At 37.1% G+C, this 17,183-nt stretch overlaps 1 protein-coding gene across 1 annotated transcript in view; it reads left to right on the top strand.

Moving 5' to 3' along the window:
• The window catches only part of Hmcn1 (hemicentin 1), a 423,434-nt gene that overhangs the window by 113,490 nt on the left and 292,761 nt on the right, over positions 1-17,183 (top strand). Inside the window, 1 exon segment of the mRNA XM_040738098.1 lies at positions 2,202-2,272. Coding sequence (XP_040594032.1) covers positions 2,202-2,272 — 71 coding nt within the window.

Genomic DNA, 17,183 nt, shown 5'->3' on the forward strand with positions numbered 1-17,183 from the left:
GCCTTGCCAATAGTCCTATCACTCAGGGTTTTAAAAGCTGGAAAGGATGCTTCCAGCTGGAGGAATATGGCAGCTTGGCAAGCCGTTACCTCTCCTGAGCGTTTCTCATAAATGATAAAAGATTTATCGCGGCTGTCCAGAGTAGTTTGCAAAAATGTTTATTAATGAGCTCTAGAGCAGATTCTGATCTTGGTTGAAAACAGGTGTACATTTGACAGTTTTTGGGTAACTAAACCAAGGCTAATCAGTCCTCTTACTTGAACAGCACCTCTGACCCCGATTCTTAAGAAAAAACATGTATTCAGACCCCTTCATTTTTTGTAGAGTTAGAGGGACTACTTTTGCAAGCTACATTCCTTATTCCTTTCCTCCTTTATTCTTATATAGTTCCACCCCCACCATCTTCTTTGTATCCCTTTCTACATTCTAGAATGACTTTAGGATTATGCCATGCAGGAACACAGAAGATTGGCTTGACACTGCTGTTGACAATTCATCTGTCAGGGTGTAACTGTCTGGCATGCCCAGTCACTGTTTTGCATTCCTTTGCAAAGTATGCCTTTGTTTAGTCTTGAGGGAATAGGCTTCCCTCATTTTCCATACACTCAGAACATGGCTAATGGCCACTCTGCTTTGTATGGAATGCAGATGTTTGCATTTTCACACGGTTTAGCCAATCAGCTCTCCATTCCTTTTGCAAACTGCAAGGTGTCTAATCTACAGGGAAGGTTCAAGATATTTTTCGCGTGCCATTTCTAAGAAAAATTACATAGGTCATGGCAGAGAAAATGTGCTTCTTTCCAATTTATCTCATTTATTTTTCAAATTCTACAGTCTGCTTTCAAGCCATATGTAGCATGTTATAGAAGGCCTGGCTCATTAGCTATTATTCTTTGAAGTATAAAATCCAATATGCTTTAGAAGCTAGACCATCTTTTATAAAAGCTAATTATCAAGAATCTTTCTAATTTTGTGTTATTATTGCATACTGTAATTTTGAGTGCATCCTAGATCTTCCTTACATAAAATAGAAAACTTTTCATCTGCTCTAGGAATTTAAATGTTATGTATCTCTGTATGATATGTAGATGAATTATAATATTATTGCTCAAATACATGGATTATTTCTCACAAAAGCGAATAGTATTTCTACATGGACACTTTCAATATTTTAAAAGGAATTTTTATTAATAATAAACTTCAGGTAATGTAAATATTTGTTACAAGTATGTTGCATTTGCCAGAAATAATGCACATAGTATGCATGTGTACATCTATATGCACCTATGTGTGTGCATATGTGTTTATAATCATCTTAATAAATGCTGATATCAGAATTGCTTATTTTCATTTGCCTTAAACCACAAGTCACACTCTGCATGGCAAGCAGTAGCTCTGACTTGCTCCTATTAGAAGTGGTGGCTTGTTCTGTATCTCAAGGAAATCTTGGAGGGAACACAGCTCCGAAGTTTAACTGTGTTCCAAGTCAGCCTAGGAGAATGGTGATAATGAGACCTAGCTGTCCCAAGCACAGGAAAAGAAATAAGGACAATTTCTTGCATGGCTAATGCCTTGGTACTGTGCTCTTGACATTATTAAGAAATCCTGTGGGCCGGGTTGTGAATGTTCATTTTTCTTCTCTCTCCCTCTCCCTCTCCCTCTCCCTCTCCCTCTCTCTCTCTCCCTTCCTCCCTCCCTCCCTCCCTCCCTCCCTCCCTCCCTCCCTCCCTCCATCCCTCCCTCTCTCTCTCTCTCTCTCTCTCTCTCTCTCTCTCTCTCTCTCTCTCTCTCTCTTGTTTAGCAGTGTACTTTATTTTGAACTGAGATGGATTTTTCTCTATAATGTAGAAAACCGATTTACAGGATGGGTGTGTAATTGATTCATTTAGGTATTAACAGCCATGTATGTGCTCAATATTTTCTGACTGGCAAAATTAAGAAGAACTAGGTCTGACATCTTGTATTAATTCTTATCCCCCCTTGCATTTCCTAAGGCTAAAAATGTACTGTTTTAGATATGTATAATTCATAGTAGATTAAGAACTATCTCTTGGTAACTATAAAATGAGTCTTTAGCATTTTGCCTGCTATTAGTCAATAATTATTTAGTGCATGGAAAAAAGACATTTGCAAACATAGTAAAGTATTTAATGTTATTGGTGACAGTTTATTGATCCATGCCCCCCCTTGTGTCTCCGCAGAAATTGGTCCAGTGACAATTACCACAGATCCCAAAAAATTTCAGTATGAACTAAGAGAACTGTATGTTCAGGTGAGTGAAATGGAAAACCATGTATCTTTGGCTCACTTCCCTTACTTTTAAAATCTGAAGGAAGTAATCATTCTCTCAGGGGATTCAAGAAATATCATGTCCTTTCCCCATCTGTGTCTAGAATGAATCAACAGATACAGAATATGACATCATAAGTTCATTTGTGCAGCACCTACAGCCACCTGTGCCCTGTAACAATGGAGCTGAGTTGTGTCAGAGGAAACAATTTGCTGGACCCTGTCCTAGTAAGGTCCCTTCCCTTTGTACACTGGAAACAGTTAATAATTGTTTCTGATAGCATAAAAAAGTGTAACTGAGGTAATTGTGATTCGCCGTCCTCTAAATTGTCCATTTAGAATTTTGTGTAAGCATCACGTGGTTAGCAGGAAAGGCCAGTGGCATTCACTGAAGTATCATTCTGAAAGCAGAACTTGGAGAATGAGCTGGTGTGTATTGTCCCCTTTGTGCTGCTTTGAGATTACTCCGCAATCCATTCATTAAAAAGAAGTTGCTTCGGTGAGGCTGTTTTTACCACACTTTCTCAGTGGCTTCTGCTGCTCTCATCTGTAGATGTTTTTGGTCACTTCCCAGCATTCATCGAGACTCCATCTTGTTCATAGTTTCCCCTCAGGGCTATTGCCACGCCCGGTGACTTCAGTGTGTGTGGTACTATCCTATTCTATTTAAACAGCACCACCTCACTCCTTGACCGACTAGTCCATCTCAGTGGACATCACTGCCCCTCCCCCCGAATTTTAGTCCTGAATTCCCACAAACATCCTGAACCTTGTCACTATTTCAAGTTTTCCCTTTCCCGTCTTCATCAACACACTGTCACAGAGATGCTGATGCAGTTTCTAATGCTGGTTATATTTCTGTAAAGGCCCCAGGAACTGCAGTCAAGTGGCTCATATGCTTTCTCCCAGGTCATCAGATCTTTTCAGTTTTTCACTCTCTGCCAACCTAGTTCAGAGATTTATAGTTTTTTAAAACATTGTTTTGTCTTCCCTGTGCAGTGCTTTTCTGTTCCAAAGGCAAAGCCTCATTTCTCAGTGACTTGCCCATCAGCTGCCAAGGGCTGGTGAAAGTCACAACACGGCACAGTACACCACCTGCTCTACGATAAAGGGGTAGTGACATAGGAATAAGTCTGGGGGACAGCACGGGACTCTCTGAAGAAATCACATTCAAGAGAAGACCTTGAGTGTTTTAAAGACTGTAAATTCTGCTCAGGGAGTGATCTGACAGGATTTAAAGACAGGGATGCTATGCAAGAAGAGCAGCATTTACTAAGGCTCCAGGAGGAGGGCGACCATACAGAACTGGTAGGATCCAGGCAAGTCCCTTGAGGCAGATCAAAGAGAAAGCATCACCCCAGAGAGGGACATGAGGTAGAGGGGTCTCAGACACTCCATCCCACTGGAATATTTGTTGAAGCCCAGCAGGAGGACATGATGAACGCGGAAGCACCTGTCTTCATTCTCACAGTTCTAAGGTGCTTCTTTAGGCGCTTCAACCTCCTGTTCCTTTGACTGACAATTGAAAAGCTTGCTCTCCTTACACCTTTATCCTATAGTACTATAAATCCTATAATGGTTGTTGTTTCAGCAAGTGTTGTACTCACAACAGGTGACTGACTTCAGTTTCACGTACAGGCACATAGGAATGAAGACTTTGGCTTCCGTGTCCTTCACAATATTGTCCCTTTCCTCCTACTTGATGCTTCCATTCGTCTCACCCATTCTCCTATTTTCCTTACCACCTTTCCTGTGCAACTTCCTGGGAACATCTCTGACCTGAAGACTGACCAGCAAACACTGGGGTTTCTCAAGCTTTAGGAAGTGGGTCCTACTTTCGTCTTATTTTTGTGGCTCCTCTGTAGGTAGAATTGTACATGGTCACATTTGTCTTGAGCCTTGGTCTCTTTTGAGGGACAGATCCTTGTTTTAATCTCTTGGATATCAAGGTGGCTCTTAACAATGAGACTCATGGAAGTTCCTTGTATGGCTGTCCAAACCAGGCAGGACCTTAATCCTTGGTCTTTGTCTCCTGTTTTTCACCTTTGCAAATGTTGCTATGGTACCATGATTAGCCAACCAAGCATTTGGTTCGTGGTTACCATACCCCTCACCTACCTCTCAAGCTAACTTTGGTAAAGCCTCCTTTTTAAAATTTTCATTTATTTAGTCAAGCATTACTATTTTTAATTATTTTACCATTTTTAAATTTTATTTTACATTCCAACCACAGTTCTTCCTCCCACCCATCCCCCTACCCTCTCTCACCCCTCCAACCCTCCTCACAGCTAAGGTTTCACATGAGGAATCAACATAGTCTCCTTTTAAACATCATAGATGTCTTTAAAATCCACTGAGTGTCGCCCTCCTGACACCATCTGAATCCCAGTGACTTTACTGAACTAACAGAGAGAAGCACCGAAGTCATGTTTTTGAATTTGTTCTGGGTTTTACTTTTTAGTCCTCCTTGAATCTGTAGATGGAAGTCTTAGGATGTTCCTGTGAACTTTGAGCCCTGCTGGGTTCATCAACTACTCCAGTAGGTTGGAGTATCTGAGACACCTCTTCCTCTCATCCTTTTCTGGGACCACTCTTTGTCCAGGCTCTGTGTTCTGCCTCAGCGGACTTGCATAGATCCCCCCGGTTCTGTATCCTCACCCTTCTCCTGGGGCTGTAGGATGCGCTGCTCTCTTTGAATCCTCCCTCCACACTCCCATAGCAGAATTTATGTCTTTAAGAAGAACAAAACAAAGACCAGTCTTATCTTGAATGTGATTCTTCAGAGAGTCCTGCTCCTGTCCCCCAGGCTTGTTCTTATTTCACTACCTCTTTGCCAGGGAGCAGGCGCCATATTTACATCAAAGGAACATGTTTGATATCATTGTACATCATACTTCATCATTACATTCTCGGAGTGAAATGCCTGACCGGCACAGTATGCTCACACAGAAAGAGTGATGCGACGAATGATACAGGAGCATACACACATGAGCACAGGTCAAAGTGCACTTTAAAGTATTGATGTTTAATTAGATGCAGTGTTAGGTGAACAGCTTGGTTGGGATCGCTAATGTTGCTTCTGTTTAGCATGCCTTGCTATGCATACCGAAATGAGTTATAGTTAATGAATATATAAATGAGCTTGCACAAGTATCCCTTGAGTAGTCTTATGTTTTAATGAATTTTCTTCTTTTTGTCACCTTTCCCATCAGTCATCCTCCATCCACCTGCCATTATAGCATGTTGCTACAATAGTCATTAACTTGCTACTTAATTCTCGTCACTTTTCTCTCCCTTAGAATAGAAAAATCTTTAGATGCTGAGATTCTGCAGGAAAAAAAAGTCTTTATAGAATTGTTTATCCTGCTGAGGGATTTTACAGTCACTATTCTACTGAACCCCTGGTGATAAGAGCGGTGTAGTTCCTGATGTAACCTCTGTACTGTCCACAGGATGCACCAGGGTAGTAGAATGTGGCTTACATAGCTACATAGCTTAAATAAATGAATGGCATTTCTTTTAAAAAGTTTCACTAGCAGCAACACTATATCAAAATGATTTAAGCTCGCCTGGGCAAAGATATCTTAAAAGCCTAATCTCAGTTGCCAATATTCTGTAGAGACCCAGAGAGGCCACTGTCAGAGAGCTTTCAAGCTGAGGACCTATTAGGAAGAGATTTACTGTATTCACCTTCTTCTCTGTAAGAATACAGCTGAACTATATTCACAAAAGTCTGAATAGACTGAAAATAGCCACAATGCAAATAAGACCTGGCACTGCACCGCAGTTTCCTGCCTCTCCCTGTTTGCATTTTGAAGGATCTTCAGGGAGTGTCCGTGGTATCCTCCCTGTGCCATTTGTCTCCAGGGTGAAGGAAGGATCCGGCTTCCTGACTCACGCCCCTTGATGCTCTTGGCAGGACTCTTCCCAACACCCTCTGGGATGGAATCTGATGCAGTCAATATCTAGGGTAGTTTGATTTTTACCTCCATTCAAAACAAATCCCTCTCTCTTGGAAGTGGAGCTGCTGTTCATATCTCTGGACATTTTCTCTGGGCGAGGCACGTCTTCTTCTTCTTATTTATTTCTGTTTTGTTTTGGCTTGCGTTGTCATAAGATCCACAAGTACTCAATTCAAATATCTTGTTGAGAAAGAAATCAGATATTTAGATTTTCCCTTCATTCAGCAAGGATGCCATGGGAGTATTTTAATGTGAAAATTTCTAGTAAATGCTTCTTTTTTTTGTCAATTAAGGCAAAAAAAAATCATATGAAGTAAGGGCCAGGTTAAAAACAAACAAACCAAAACCCCAAACCAACAACTTTAGACTGAATTAGCACTTCAGGTTTAATCTAAGAAATATATACTGTTTTCTCTTTGTTCTTTGCATGGAGAATATTTTATCGTTTCATAAATTAGTATGAACAACTAAGTATGTTACATATTTTACACAGTTTTCATGTAAGATAATAGATTTTATTTGGGATATAATTTCCTGACCTTCCCCACCCCACCAAATCACTGCATCAAGCAAAGCAAGGATTGCTTCATTATTAACCCTAACTTGGACTCGTGGAAAAGCAAACATCTAAAAACATTCCTTTCACATCTAAATTGATTTTGCAAACAAGAAAAGGGAATTCAATTTGAAGCACATTAAACACATGTCCATTAACACTGCATCTGTCATAGTTTATTTTCCCAAAAAAGAAATGGAATAAGAACACTAATGTAAACATTTCTAAGAAAAATTGACAAAAGTTACTACATTTAAGTTGTTACATTTATTGCATTAATCGTATTTTATCCCTTTTCATCTTGTTGTCAGGGAAGTAGGTTTAAAGGCAAGTGAACTTTCTCTCTGGGGAAAAGGAGGGAAAGACAAATGACAACAAATGCTATTCAGATCCCACAGAGCTTGGCAATTAACGAAGTTGTAAATATTCAGGGAAGAGTGCTGCCTTGGGTCACATTCTTTTAAAGAAATTATAAAGCCTGCTGAGTTTTAGAAAATATTATTGGCACTGTTATACTTTTAAATATTTTATCCAAATGTTTTAAAGAACAAAAATCACATTAGTCAAACATTTGAAATACCAAGAAAAAATTCCACAATAATAACCTAGAGAATTCTACATAAATTAAATGGTACCCACAACTTTCATATATATATTGTTGATCCTCCCTTAGTGCAAAGTTCTCCACAGCACTTACTTTCTTTTGTTGCATTTAATGGAATAGACTTTTAAAGAGCCCAAATGTATGTGGGACATTTATGTCCACATAGCAAGAGGATAGAGATGTCAGAAGATCAGGATGGGGGAAATGTTCGGTTGTTCCAGAAGAGTGGTTGATACTAAAATTCTTTGCCAAGAGAGACCTTGAAACACTGTGGCTAAGTTGACAAACAGTGTTCACAAATGGAGGCCAAGGCAATGCCAACTTTAGGAGAATTTGCTTGGCAGATAGGAAGTGCTTCATGTAACTTCTTGTATTCTAAGTAACACAGCTATGATCAAGTGTACTTCTTATTTCTATAGTAAGATGCCAAATAAAGAAACAAAATAAAACAAAGAATGATTCAAAACCAAAAGAGAATGGGATATACATCATCATAGATATAGATATTATATAAATGCCTGGAAGATTTTATCTTTATATTTGGTGTTGTAGTTTTTATATTAAAAAGATTTTACTTCTACTATATTTGACTTATGCATCTTACATACATATTTACTATACATAAAATATATCAATATATTTACATCTATAAGTATTTATAAAATATATAATCTAAAAGAAGAGTGGCCTGTACTTAATTGTTCAATTTGGGGAAAGTAATTTGATCAAAAAGTCCAGCTTGTAATGCATATGTGGGTTTCAGGAGCAGATTGTGGCATCTGATCCAACAATGGAAATGGTGTTTATTGCTGCTGCTATCTGGAGTGTTTCTTTAAGGGAAACAACCTCCATGAACTTGTGACATTAATTTGCATTAGTTATGGAATGTGTGCCCTAAGGAGAGTTTTGCAAGTGCTTGAAAGTCACTATTTTAATTTAAAACTACCCAAATATTACAATTTCCTCTTATATGTGAGTAAACACCAGCATTGAGATACTAAGTGACATGTCTCATTCATATACCCACATATGCACACAATATGCATTGATACACATATACATGTATGTTTGACTGTGTGTTTATATATATTTGCATGTAATGACAATGAAAGAAAAAGAGGACATGAATTAAGAGAGTAAGTGGGAGATCAAGGGAAGATTTGGAGGGAGGAAAAGGAAGGGGAAGTTATGTGATTCTATTACCATCTCAAAGAGTTACTAATAAAACCAAACCAAAGCAAAAGCGGGCTTTTATTGACAGCCCTTCTTTGCTGTTAACTTTCTTTCCTTCCAACTATTGCTCTAAGTAGCCTTGTTCTATCTAATCAATTTAACATATTTGTTTACACAATTTCTCTTTTAGCGCAAAGCTGGAAAGCAGAAAATTAAAGGCAGCTGGGGGTCTAGAGCTGACCTTATCCTTATCAAAATGAATTTATTTATCAATTGTTTCTATCTCTATTCCTGCTTCCAAACCACTCTTGAGCAATTACTGAGCAGAAAGTGGCAAATTAATTAGAGTTAGAAAGTTACTCTCTCCCCTCAGAAAATTTCTACTAAATTAAAGGGGCCAAATTTATTTGAGAGTGTTTACAGGTACATTTATGTAGTGTGATGATGATGATGGAGATTGTGGTATCACAGCTTCTCCGTAGCCAGTGAAACATCTTAGAATTTTTGTTTGAGTTTCTGAAAGAGTAATTCCTTGAGGACTACCATGTGTCCTCAAGGGTGAATGAGAGAGACTGAGGGTTGAGAGCACTGTGAAGTGCATGGCTCATTTTTAGGGGCCCATCCTAGTGCCATATCCAGAACTAAATGAATGATGAGTGAATGTCAAAGGATGAAGATTATAGAAGCATATGCTGCCTGCTTGGAAAACTGAATGTACAGATGGCTAGAACGGGGTTGGTGTGGATGGCAATGGGGGGTTTCTTGCTCTTTCTTTCAAAGAACACCTGTGTGAGACTGTTTTTAAGGATAAATACATGGTGCACTGCAAAGTTAGCATTGGAGGCTTCCAGTAAAAAAGAGTCCCCCACCAAGGGGTTGTCTGTTCCCCACAGTTTTTATAGATCTGGTTCTGTCTGGTTTTAGATAACAGTTGGAAGTCAAAATGCTTCCTTGCAAAATGTAGGTTTACTATTGTAAAGTGATGATGTTTCTTCTAACCAAGTGGATATAAGGAAAAATTAAGAGGTTTCTTCTCAGTCTAAATAAATCAGAAGCATTTATTTCTCCAAGAGATCTTTATTTCTTGGGTCTTGCAAAAAATTGAAGATTATTTTTGGAGTCTTGGAATTGAAATTGACTTTGAATATTGTCTTAGCAATTACCCTGTCAGACGCTTGGATCTTTTCCTGAGTGCTATCAGTATCCCAGACCCAAGCAGTTCTAACTCGTGATTTCAGTGCTGGCTTTTGTCTGAAGATGACACCTGGGACCTACATACAGCAACATCTGGGGGCCTCTGCTGAAGCTGGAGCCCCTTCTCTGCTGTCTTTGGCAGACACATCACATTAGTGAATACTGGGCTAGTCATCGGCTAAGTCCCTTGGGTTTCCACATATAAACTTTTAATCCAAGGCTCCATCTTCCTTTGTATGTGTTGATTTTTAATAATTCTCATTTGTCTACTGTATTGTATATATGTGGCCCCCATTTTAGCAGATTCTTTTTTTTAAAAAGAAGCTGTTTGCCATTCTTTGTTTTAGAGATTACAACACATATGAGTGAATTTCTATCAAAATGCAGCACATTTCTTCTACTACATTCATAAAAATCAATTCCTATGTAAATAGTACTGAAAAATCAACTAAAATTAGTTAAAATTTACAAAGAATTGTTAAAGGGGTTCAATGAAGACTACTAAAACTATACCCAATTTATAAGCTGGGCGTTGGTGGTGCACGCCTTTAATCCCAGCACTTGGGAGGCAGAGGCAGGTGGATCTCTGTGAATTTGAGACCAGCCTGGTCTACAAAAGCTAGTTCCAGGACAGCCTCTAACGACATAGAGAAACCCTGTTTCGAAAAACAAAACAAAACAAAAAAACTATACCCAATTTATAATAGCTTGAAAGGGGTGCAATATTTGAGCTCAAGTACTTTTAAGAAGTGCTGACTTTTCTGACTAGGAATGGAAATGTTTCCAACTCATTTTGTAAAAATAATGCAGGTGGTGTTATAGTTAGTCCTCTCAAAATCCCAACTAAGTCAAGGTTGAAGAAAAAAGCATAACACATTAGAAATACCCCAATTATGCATCCCAGAAATTAAAAATGAATTCAAGAACTGAATACTGCTCTAACAAAAGTTTTCAGGCTAGCCTCAACTAAAAACAATTGCTGATCTCCCATGTCGCTTTCCTCTGGCCCAAATAACCATGCATTAATTCTTACCCCTGCATGTCATTCAAATTTTATTTGATTACATAAAACAAAAGTAAATAAGATTAGTGATTTGTGTATAAACAAAATTAATGACCTCCATCATCAAATTCCTGCTACAAAGGCAATTGGTGTTAAAACACTATTTCGCTGACACATTTAGAAACACTTTAACGCCTCTGAAGTGTGTGGATCACACTGAGTGTATCTGTAGGAACAGCCCTTTATCTGGACACTTTCCACACCGGTAGGCCTCGAGGACCATCCCTTTGCTCTGCAACTCCCCACAGCAATTCTCGTCCCTGTGCCAGTCTTACAGACTGGCTTTGGTTTCCTAGCTCCATGCACACTCCACGTTTCCTTTCTCTTCACCAAGGCAATGCCAGGCAGAACAAAATCAAGAGGCTTTCCTAAACCTTCTGACACTTTGTGTTACAGGCACCATTCACAATCTGAAAGCTGGCCCTTTAGTTTCATTGGCTTCTTAAAACAAGAATTATATGATGGAAACTAATTATAAAAATTAGATTTAGCAGATATTTTTATTGGTTATTTAATGACCATAAACCCTGTCTACATAAAACTTTCTCATGTGCAATCTTCATACATTTCAAACTTTAAAAGTTAGTTTTATTAGTAAAATGAATTGTACTAATACATTTTCACAAAGTCATAAAATAAGTAGTATAAATATGCAATTTGTCATAGCAAATAGTCAGTCAACATTACAATCTTTATTGACTAATATATAATAAAAACATTACCAAGTATACTACAAAGCATTAAAAATCTGCATGTGAGTGTTGAAACAAAAGGAAGAGAGACTTCGATAGACAACTAGAAGTAGCATGGAGGAACGAGCAGGGGGCAGGGACTGGGAGAAAACTGTGCTGCCCAGAGCAAATTTTGGCAGTATGAATACCCAGTCTTTAGTGCAGAAAATGATGGCTGCAAGGACAGCATTGATCCTGCCTGGCTGCCTTCTGGATCTGTCTTCTGAGCACATGTGATCATCTAGGAAGCATGATCAAAGATCCACTTCATCTAGAGAAGAACACTTGTCTTAATTTGATGGAGAAAGCATTAACAACAAAACAGCATTGAGTCCTTGAAGAAAGAAGAAAGAAATTCTATAAAAAGTAAATACAGCCAGGAAGGGAGGTTGCTACCAAGGATGAAACTGGTATTACAAAGTATCACTTTCCAGCTTCACATTTTGCCTGTCGTGAAGCCTGTGTACCTCTACAAGTACACAGGAGTGACCTGGTGTCCAGTGGCATGTAGGCTATACTCGATGGCCTCCACCCCATTGCTCTCTCCAATTGACTACTTCCTGCTATAATGCTTGTGAAATATGAAGAAGCTCCTGGAATACCGGAATACTAAAAATACATGCTTTTCTTAATTCCTGTGTAAAGTATCAGCTGCCTGAAACATTATATATTCTTTATGAACATTTGAATTATAATAAGCTGATCCTCTTCTGGGACTCAACCAAGAAAGTTTCACTTGGTATAAAAGTTCCAACAAGTTCTAAGATCACTTGCTGATGAGTTACGTTCTTGACTGATGGTTGATAACCTAGAAGTATGAGAATGGCTGTTGTTGCTTAAGCTGTCAAGCATAAAGGTCAGCCATTGAGGCTTTAATTTGAAAACCACGTTATTTAAGTTTATTTAATCATTTATTTGAAGCAAAGGGTAGCCTATTGGGTATGTGACATTCTTGGGTATGTGACATGTATTACTATGATTTGGGAACTCTGAGGTTTCTTCTTGTCTCTGCGGACATCTTTGCCATATTTCCTACCAGGGATGAAGGGCAGCACACGTGCCTGTGAACTCTGCAATTGTTCTGGTTTGCTTTGGACACAGCTTAGAATTAGATTCAATATGACATAATAACTTCCACATGTGCATTATATTCTCTCGATCTAAAATCAGTGGTCATATTTATAACTGAGGCTTATGAAATATTTATTAATTGAAACAGAGTTCTACATTTAATTTTTCATGTAAAGTGCAAACTGCACAACTAATAATCTTTTCAGCATGTGATTCCTGTGCCAGGGAACTCTAATCTGACTTTGAGACCAGGCTCAAAATTCAGCAGAACACAATCATATTAGAATAAGGGTGAGCACTGAAATTTTTCATACAAAGTTCTTAGAGTTGAGCATGGTGACATGGGTCTGTAAATCCAAATATAACAAATCCTAGGCAGGAAGATTATGAACTAGAGGACAGCTGGTGTTATATAGCAAGACACGTGTCTTTAAAATGGATTATTTTGGAATTTGTCAGCTTTTAACAACTTTGAGTTAGATAGAAAGAAAGAAAACTGAGGCCTGGTTCACGAAAATAAACACAAGAAAAGACAGCATGGACAGTAAGGCAGTGTGGGAGAGTGGCTGTCCTGCAGCAGGCTTGCCCTGTTCCTTGATAACATTTGATAACATCTTCCCTTTAGGGTTGGGAGACAGCCCTCAAATCAGAGTTCAAAGGTTCAGTTTATTTCCAGCTTCTTCCCACCCTGTCTTGTATTTAGAAAAGCGAGTAAGACAATCTGTGTTTTATTGCTTCCTCCACTGATAAGATTTCCATTCATTGTATAATCTTGCTTTCCAGGAATTCATTCTTGAGCATAACTGTTACTCTGAGGCTGTCCTGCTCTCAGAGTTTATTCCAGAAGCAACATTTACTGTTGAAAGGTCACTGCTTCTAATTTTTTCAGTAAATATTTTTACATTTGAAGTATCTCTCACAATTAATAAATTGGAGCTATCTGTAGAATTATAAAGATAAAATGAGTATCTGAAGACTGAGCAAGAATGCTCCCACTGATATTGATTAGTTATATTTTAATTAAAAGAAAAACTCAAAAGTTTATAAAATCAGACCCTTACTATGACATGCTTTGGTAATTGTTCAAGTCATTTTATTATTGTAGTCCATGTCTATGCTATCTTTAATTTGTGTAAGTGTGTCTTTCTGTGTTTTTGGTGATGCATTTAGGTTACACAATCATGATTGTTTTTCTCCTGTTAAATATTAAACTTTACTGTATACCAAGAGGGAAAAAAGGAGAGAAGAGGGAGAAGAGAGAAACAGAGACAGAAAAGAGGAAGAAAGGAAGAAAGAGTGAGCAAGACAGCAAAGATGGAGAAAGTTTCATATACTGATTATCATAAACATATATGTGGAAATATATGTAGACATATATATACACATTCATGTATATTTCTATATATGTATACATACATATATGTTTATATGTTTCATTTTCCTATTCATTATTAGAGAACCACTTTGGTATTTGTAGTTTTAGAGGGTTCTTTCGGCTCTGGAACGATACCCCTTGAAATGAAAGAGGTTGAGTGTGAATGAAGTTCAGATGGAATGCAGCAAGTGTACCTAGATTGAGTCCATTGCCTTTAACAACACCATTTGCTTCTTTACTCACCCATTACCCATTCATTTATCCTTTCATTCATTAAACAACAATAGAACACTGCTTCATTCTTCAAGAAAAGACAAGGAAGCATGAGTCACAACTTAACAAGTGCAACAATCTAAGAAGGAATAGTACTTGGTGGGTGAGAATTTTCCTACTGTGATGACAGCATCTTAGGCAAGCCTCTGCCTTGCAGAACAGAAGTCAGCAAAAGTCTTCTTCCAGGCAGGGTGGGCTCAGTCTCTGCTACTTCACTTGATAACTACATTACTTGTGAAGAATTTTTTTCACAATTTAGTTTTTTTGTCAGCCAAATATGTTAAAAATAATAAACACATTGATCAATTAATATAATGAACAAATAATGTAGTGTATATATCAATATGGTCTCAGTACTTAACTCAGAGTAGGCACCCGTTGTATTAATAAAAGTAGAGTGTATTATTATAAATAAAAGTATTGGTGAAATTAATGTGACTTTTCATAGATCGAGTTCTATTCTGTAAATTCTTTTGTGGTGTATTCTTGTGATGCATTCTTCTGGCAAACTTATGTTACTAAAAATCCAATAGAAGACATACATATTTACAAAGGAGTTTAAACATTGACTAGGATACTAGAAACATTTAAATAATTTTTTAGCATTTATCACTACAATTTATAGTGTCAACTTCCCTCCCATTGATTCCATGAGTCCAGAAAACATACAGAGATAATTACTGATAATTTTTAATTTAAAATTTGAAGGGATGTATTGTATTCAATGTTTGTCAAAAGTAAAATGCATCTATTTACCTTTTGATTTAAGACAAAACTTTATTTTTCAACTTTTTAAAACTTTATAAAATCATTGCAGATGAAAAGACATCACATAGCCAAACGAACTAGACCCACAGATCATACAACTCAATTAACCTTTAATTAGAGTGGCCGTTTGAAATAGAGTTGGGGAGCTTTTTACTGGATTTTATATTTTCACTATCAGATAACTTTTATGAACTTATTCATCACCAAATATGAAAAATTCATGAGAGTCCTAACTAGAAAGGCAATTGTTTTTCTTGCTATGGTGCATCTTTTATGAATTATAATTTTACATGTTCATACTTGCCTTTCAGGTGAAACAGAAGCTGTAAAATGATTTTTAAGAATCTCTTTATCAAATTTAGAAATGAAACTTAAATATGTTTTTATAGTTTCATTCACATTTTTATGACCTTTGACTTTTAATCTGTACATATTTAAGACTGAAACAAATCACCCCAAACTCTCTGGATTTTTGAGGTTCATTGATAAAAATGTACAATTATGATAATGTCTTTTGTTTGTCTAGTCCTTTCATGCCAAAACTAAATTCAAGTGTCAAAATATCACTTGATGGTTTGAAAGGGAAAAACCTATAAATAAGTCAGGTAGTTAAATTTTACCTATGTATATAACTATAGAAAACATTTATATATATAAACACATATTCTTAAACTTTATTTTTAAGCTTATTACCTCTACAAAATATCATCAAAGACATTAACTTATGCTTCAGTAAAGTAAAGCAATTTGAATTTTACCTCTGATAACTGCTGCTAAGAAACTTATCGAAGACTTTTAGGTCAATGCCTTCGCCTTTTAATTACCAGCCAAGACTTAAGCATCCTTAATGAAGTCCAATGGACCATTCTAAAGTACTGCTGTCTAATAAATTACAGTATGAAACTCAATTACAATTTTTAGGAATACAGCCATGCAACTCAAAACATATAGAGTATTACCATTTAAGTATGTCATTAGTAAAAAAAAAAGCACCCTTTTAATTTAAAAATTTAAATATATATCAATAAAATGAATCAACTCAAAATTAAGTTGCCTGGTTTTATTAACCACAGTTCAGTTGCTCAGTAGCCAGATCAGGCTACTTAGTAGTTACATATTACAGAAGAGATAAAGCAATTGCTTTGTAGGTATCTTGCTGGTTATTTGTTATTTAAATGTCAGGAAACCAAACTGAGGCATCAGAGAAGGGTTTAATATGGATTTTATATTAGCTTCTTTTGGAAAAAGATCATTTTTTTCCTTCAAAGGAACTATCTACGATGAAATAGTTTCAATAAGATATGAATTACTAGTTAGCATTTTCTTTTAATTTTCATTTAGATAGACATAAATAGGATGATAATAAAGATACTGTACCCTTTTGGGGAAAATGGTTTTATTACTTAAAATTACTATAATTACTATATGTATATGATCACAGTATAATTGGCATGGGGAAATATGGAAGTTGGGTAAAATGTCATTTTAAATTATAGAAGTGCACTTACATCCAGAGCAGAAAACATTAAATTGTGAATATATTCCAGCATATGTTTCCCTTTTACTAGATATTCCTAACTTTTCTGACTGTCCCGAGATTCTCCATTAGTTCTTATATAAGAGCCAAATCATTCATCTTGAAGAGTATGACACAGGGAAAGTCGATGCTTTAAAGAGAACACCTTTTATTTGTAATTGTGGTTTGTTCAATCTGAGCTGTGTCAATCGACAACTTCTTCCCAATAGTGTTCATTTGCCAGGATTGAGCCTCACACACGTGACGTCTGGTGCTTCACAAGCTTGTCATGTGGAATTTTCCACATGGCAAGAGGGTGTTTCCAGTGCTTAGGAAAACATTGTTTACTTTATTGATTTTATTAATATGTTGTAACTGCTTCATTCACACTTATAGGGTGAAAAGGTAGGGGTCCCTTTCGAGTTCACGTTATCTTTAAGAGCTGCATTCAGTTTTAGGATGAATTTGAGCTCTGGGAGGATTTCACTGCAGCAGATTAGATGTAAGACTTCTCCTGGTACCATTTAGTGACCACGGAGGATTTAGGAAGCCACAGATATTCCTAAGGAAAGTGTGTGACTAAGTCTAAGGATTCCAAGTGTCCTCTA

The sequence above is a fragment of the Mesocricetus auratus genome, unplaced genomic scaffold, assembly GCF_017639785.1.
Source record: "Mesocricetus auratus isolate SY011 unplaced genomic scaffold, BCM_Maur_2.0 Super-Scaffold_100676, whole genome shotgun sequence".
Taxonomy (NCBI): domain Eukaryota; kingdom Metazoa; phylum Chordata; class Mammalia; order Rodentia; family Cricetidae; genus Mesocricetus; species Mesocricetus auratus.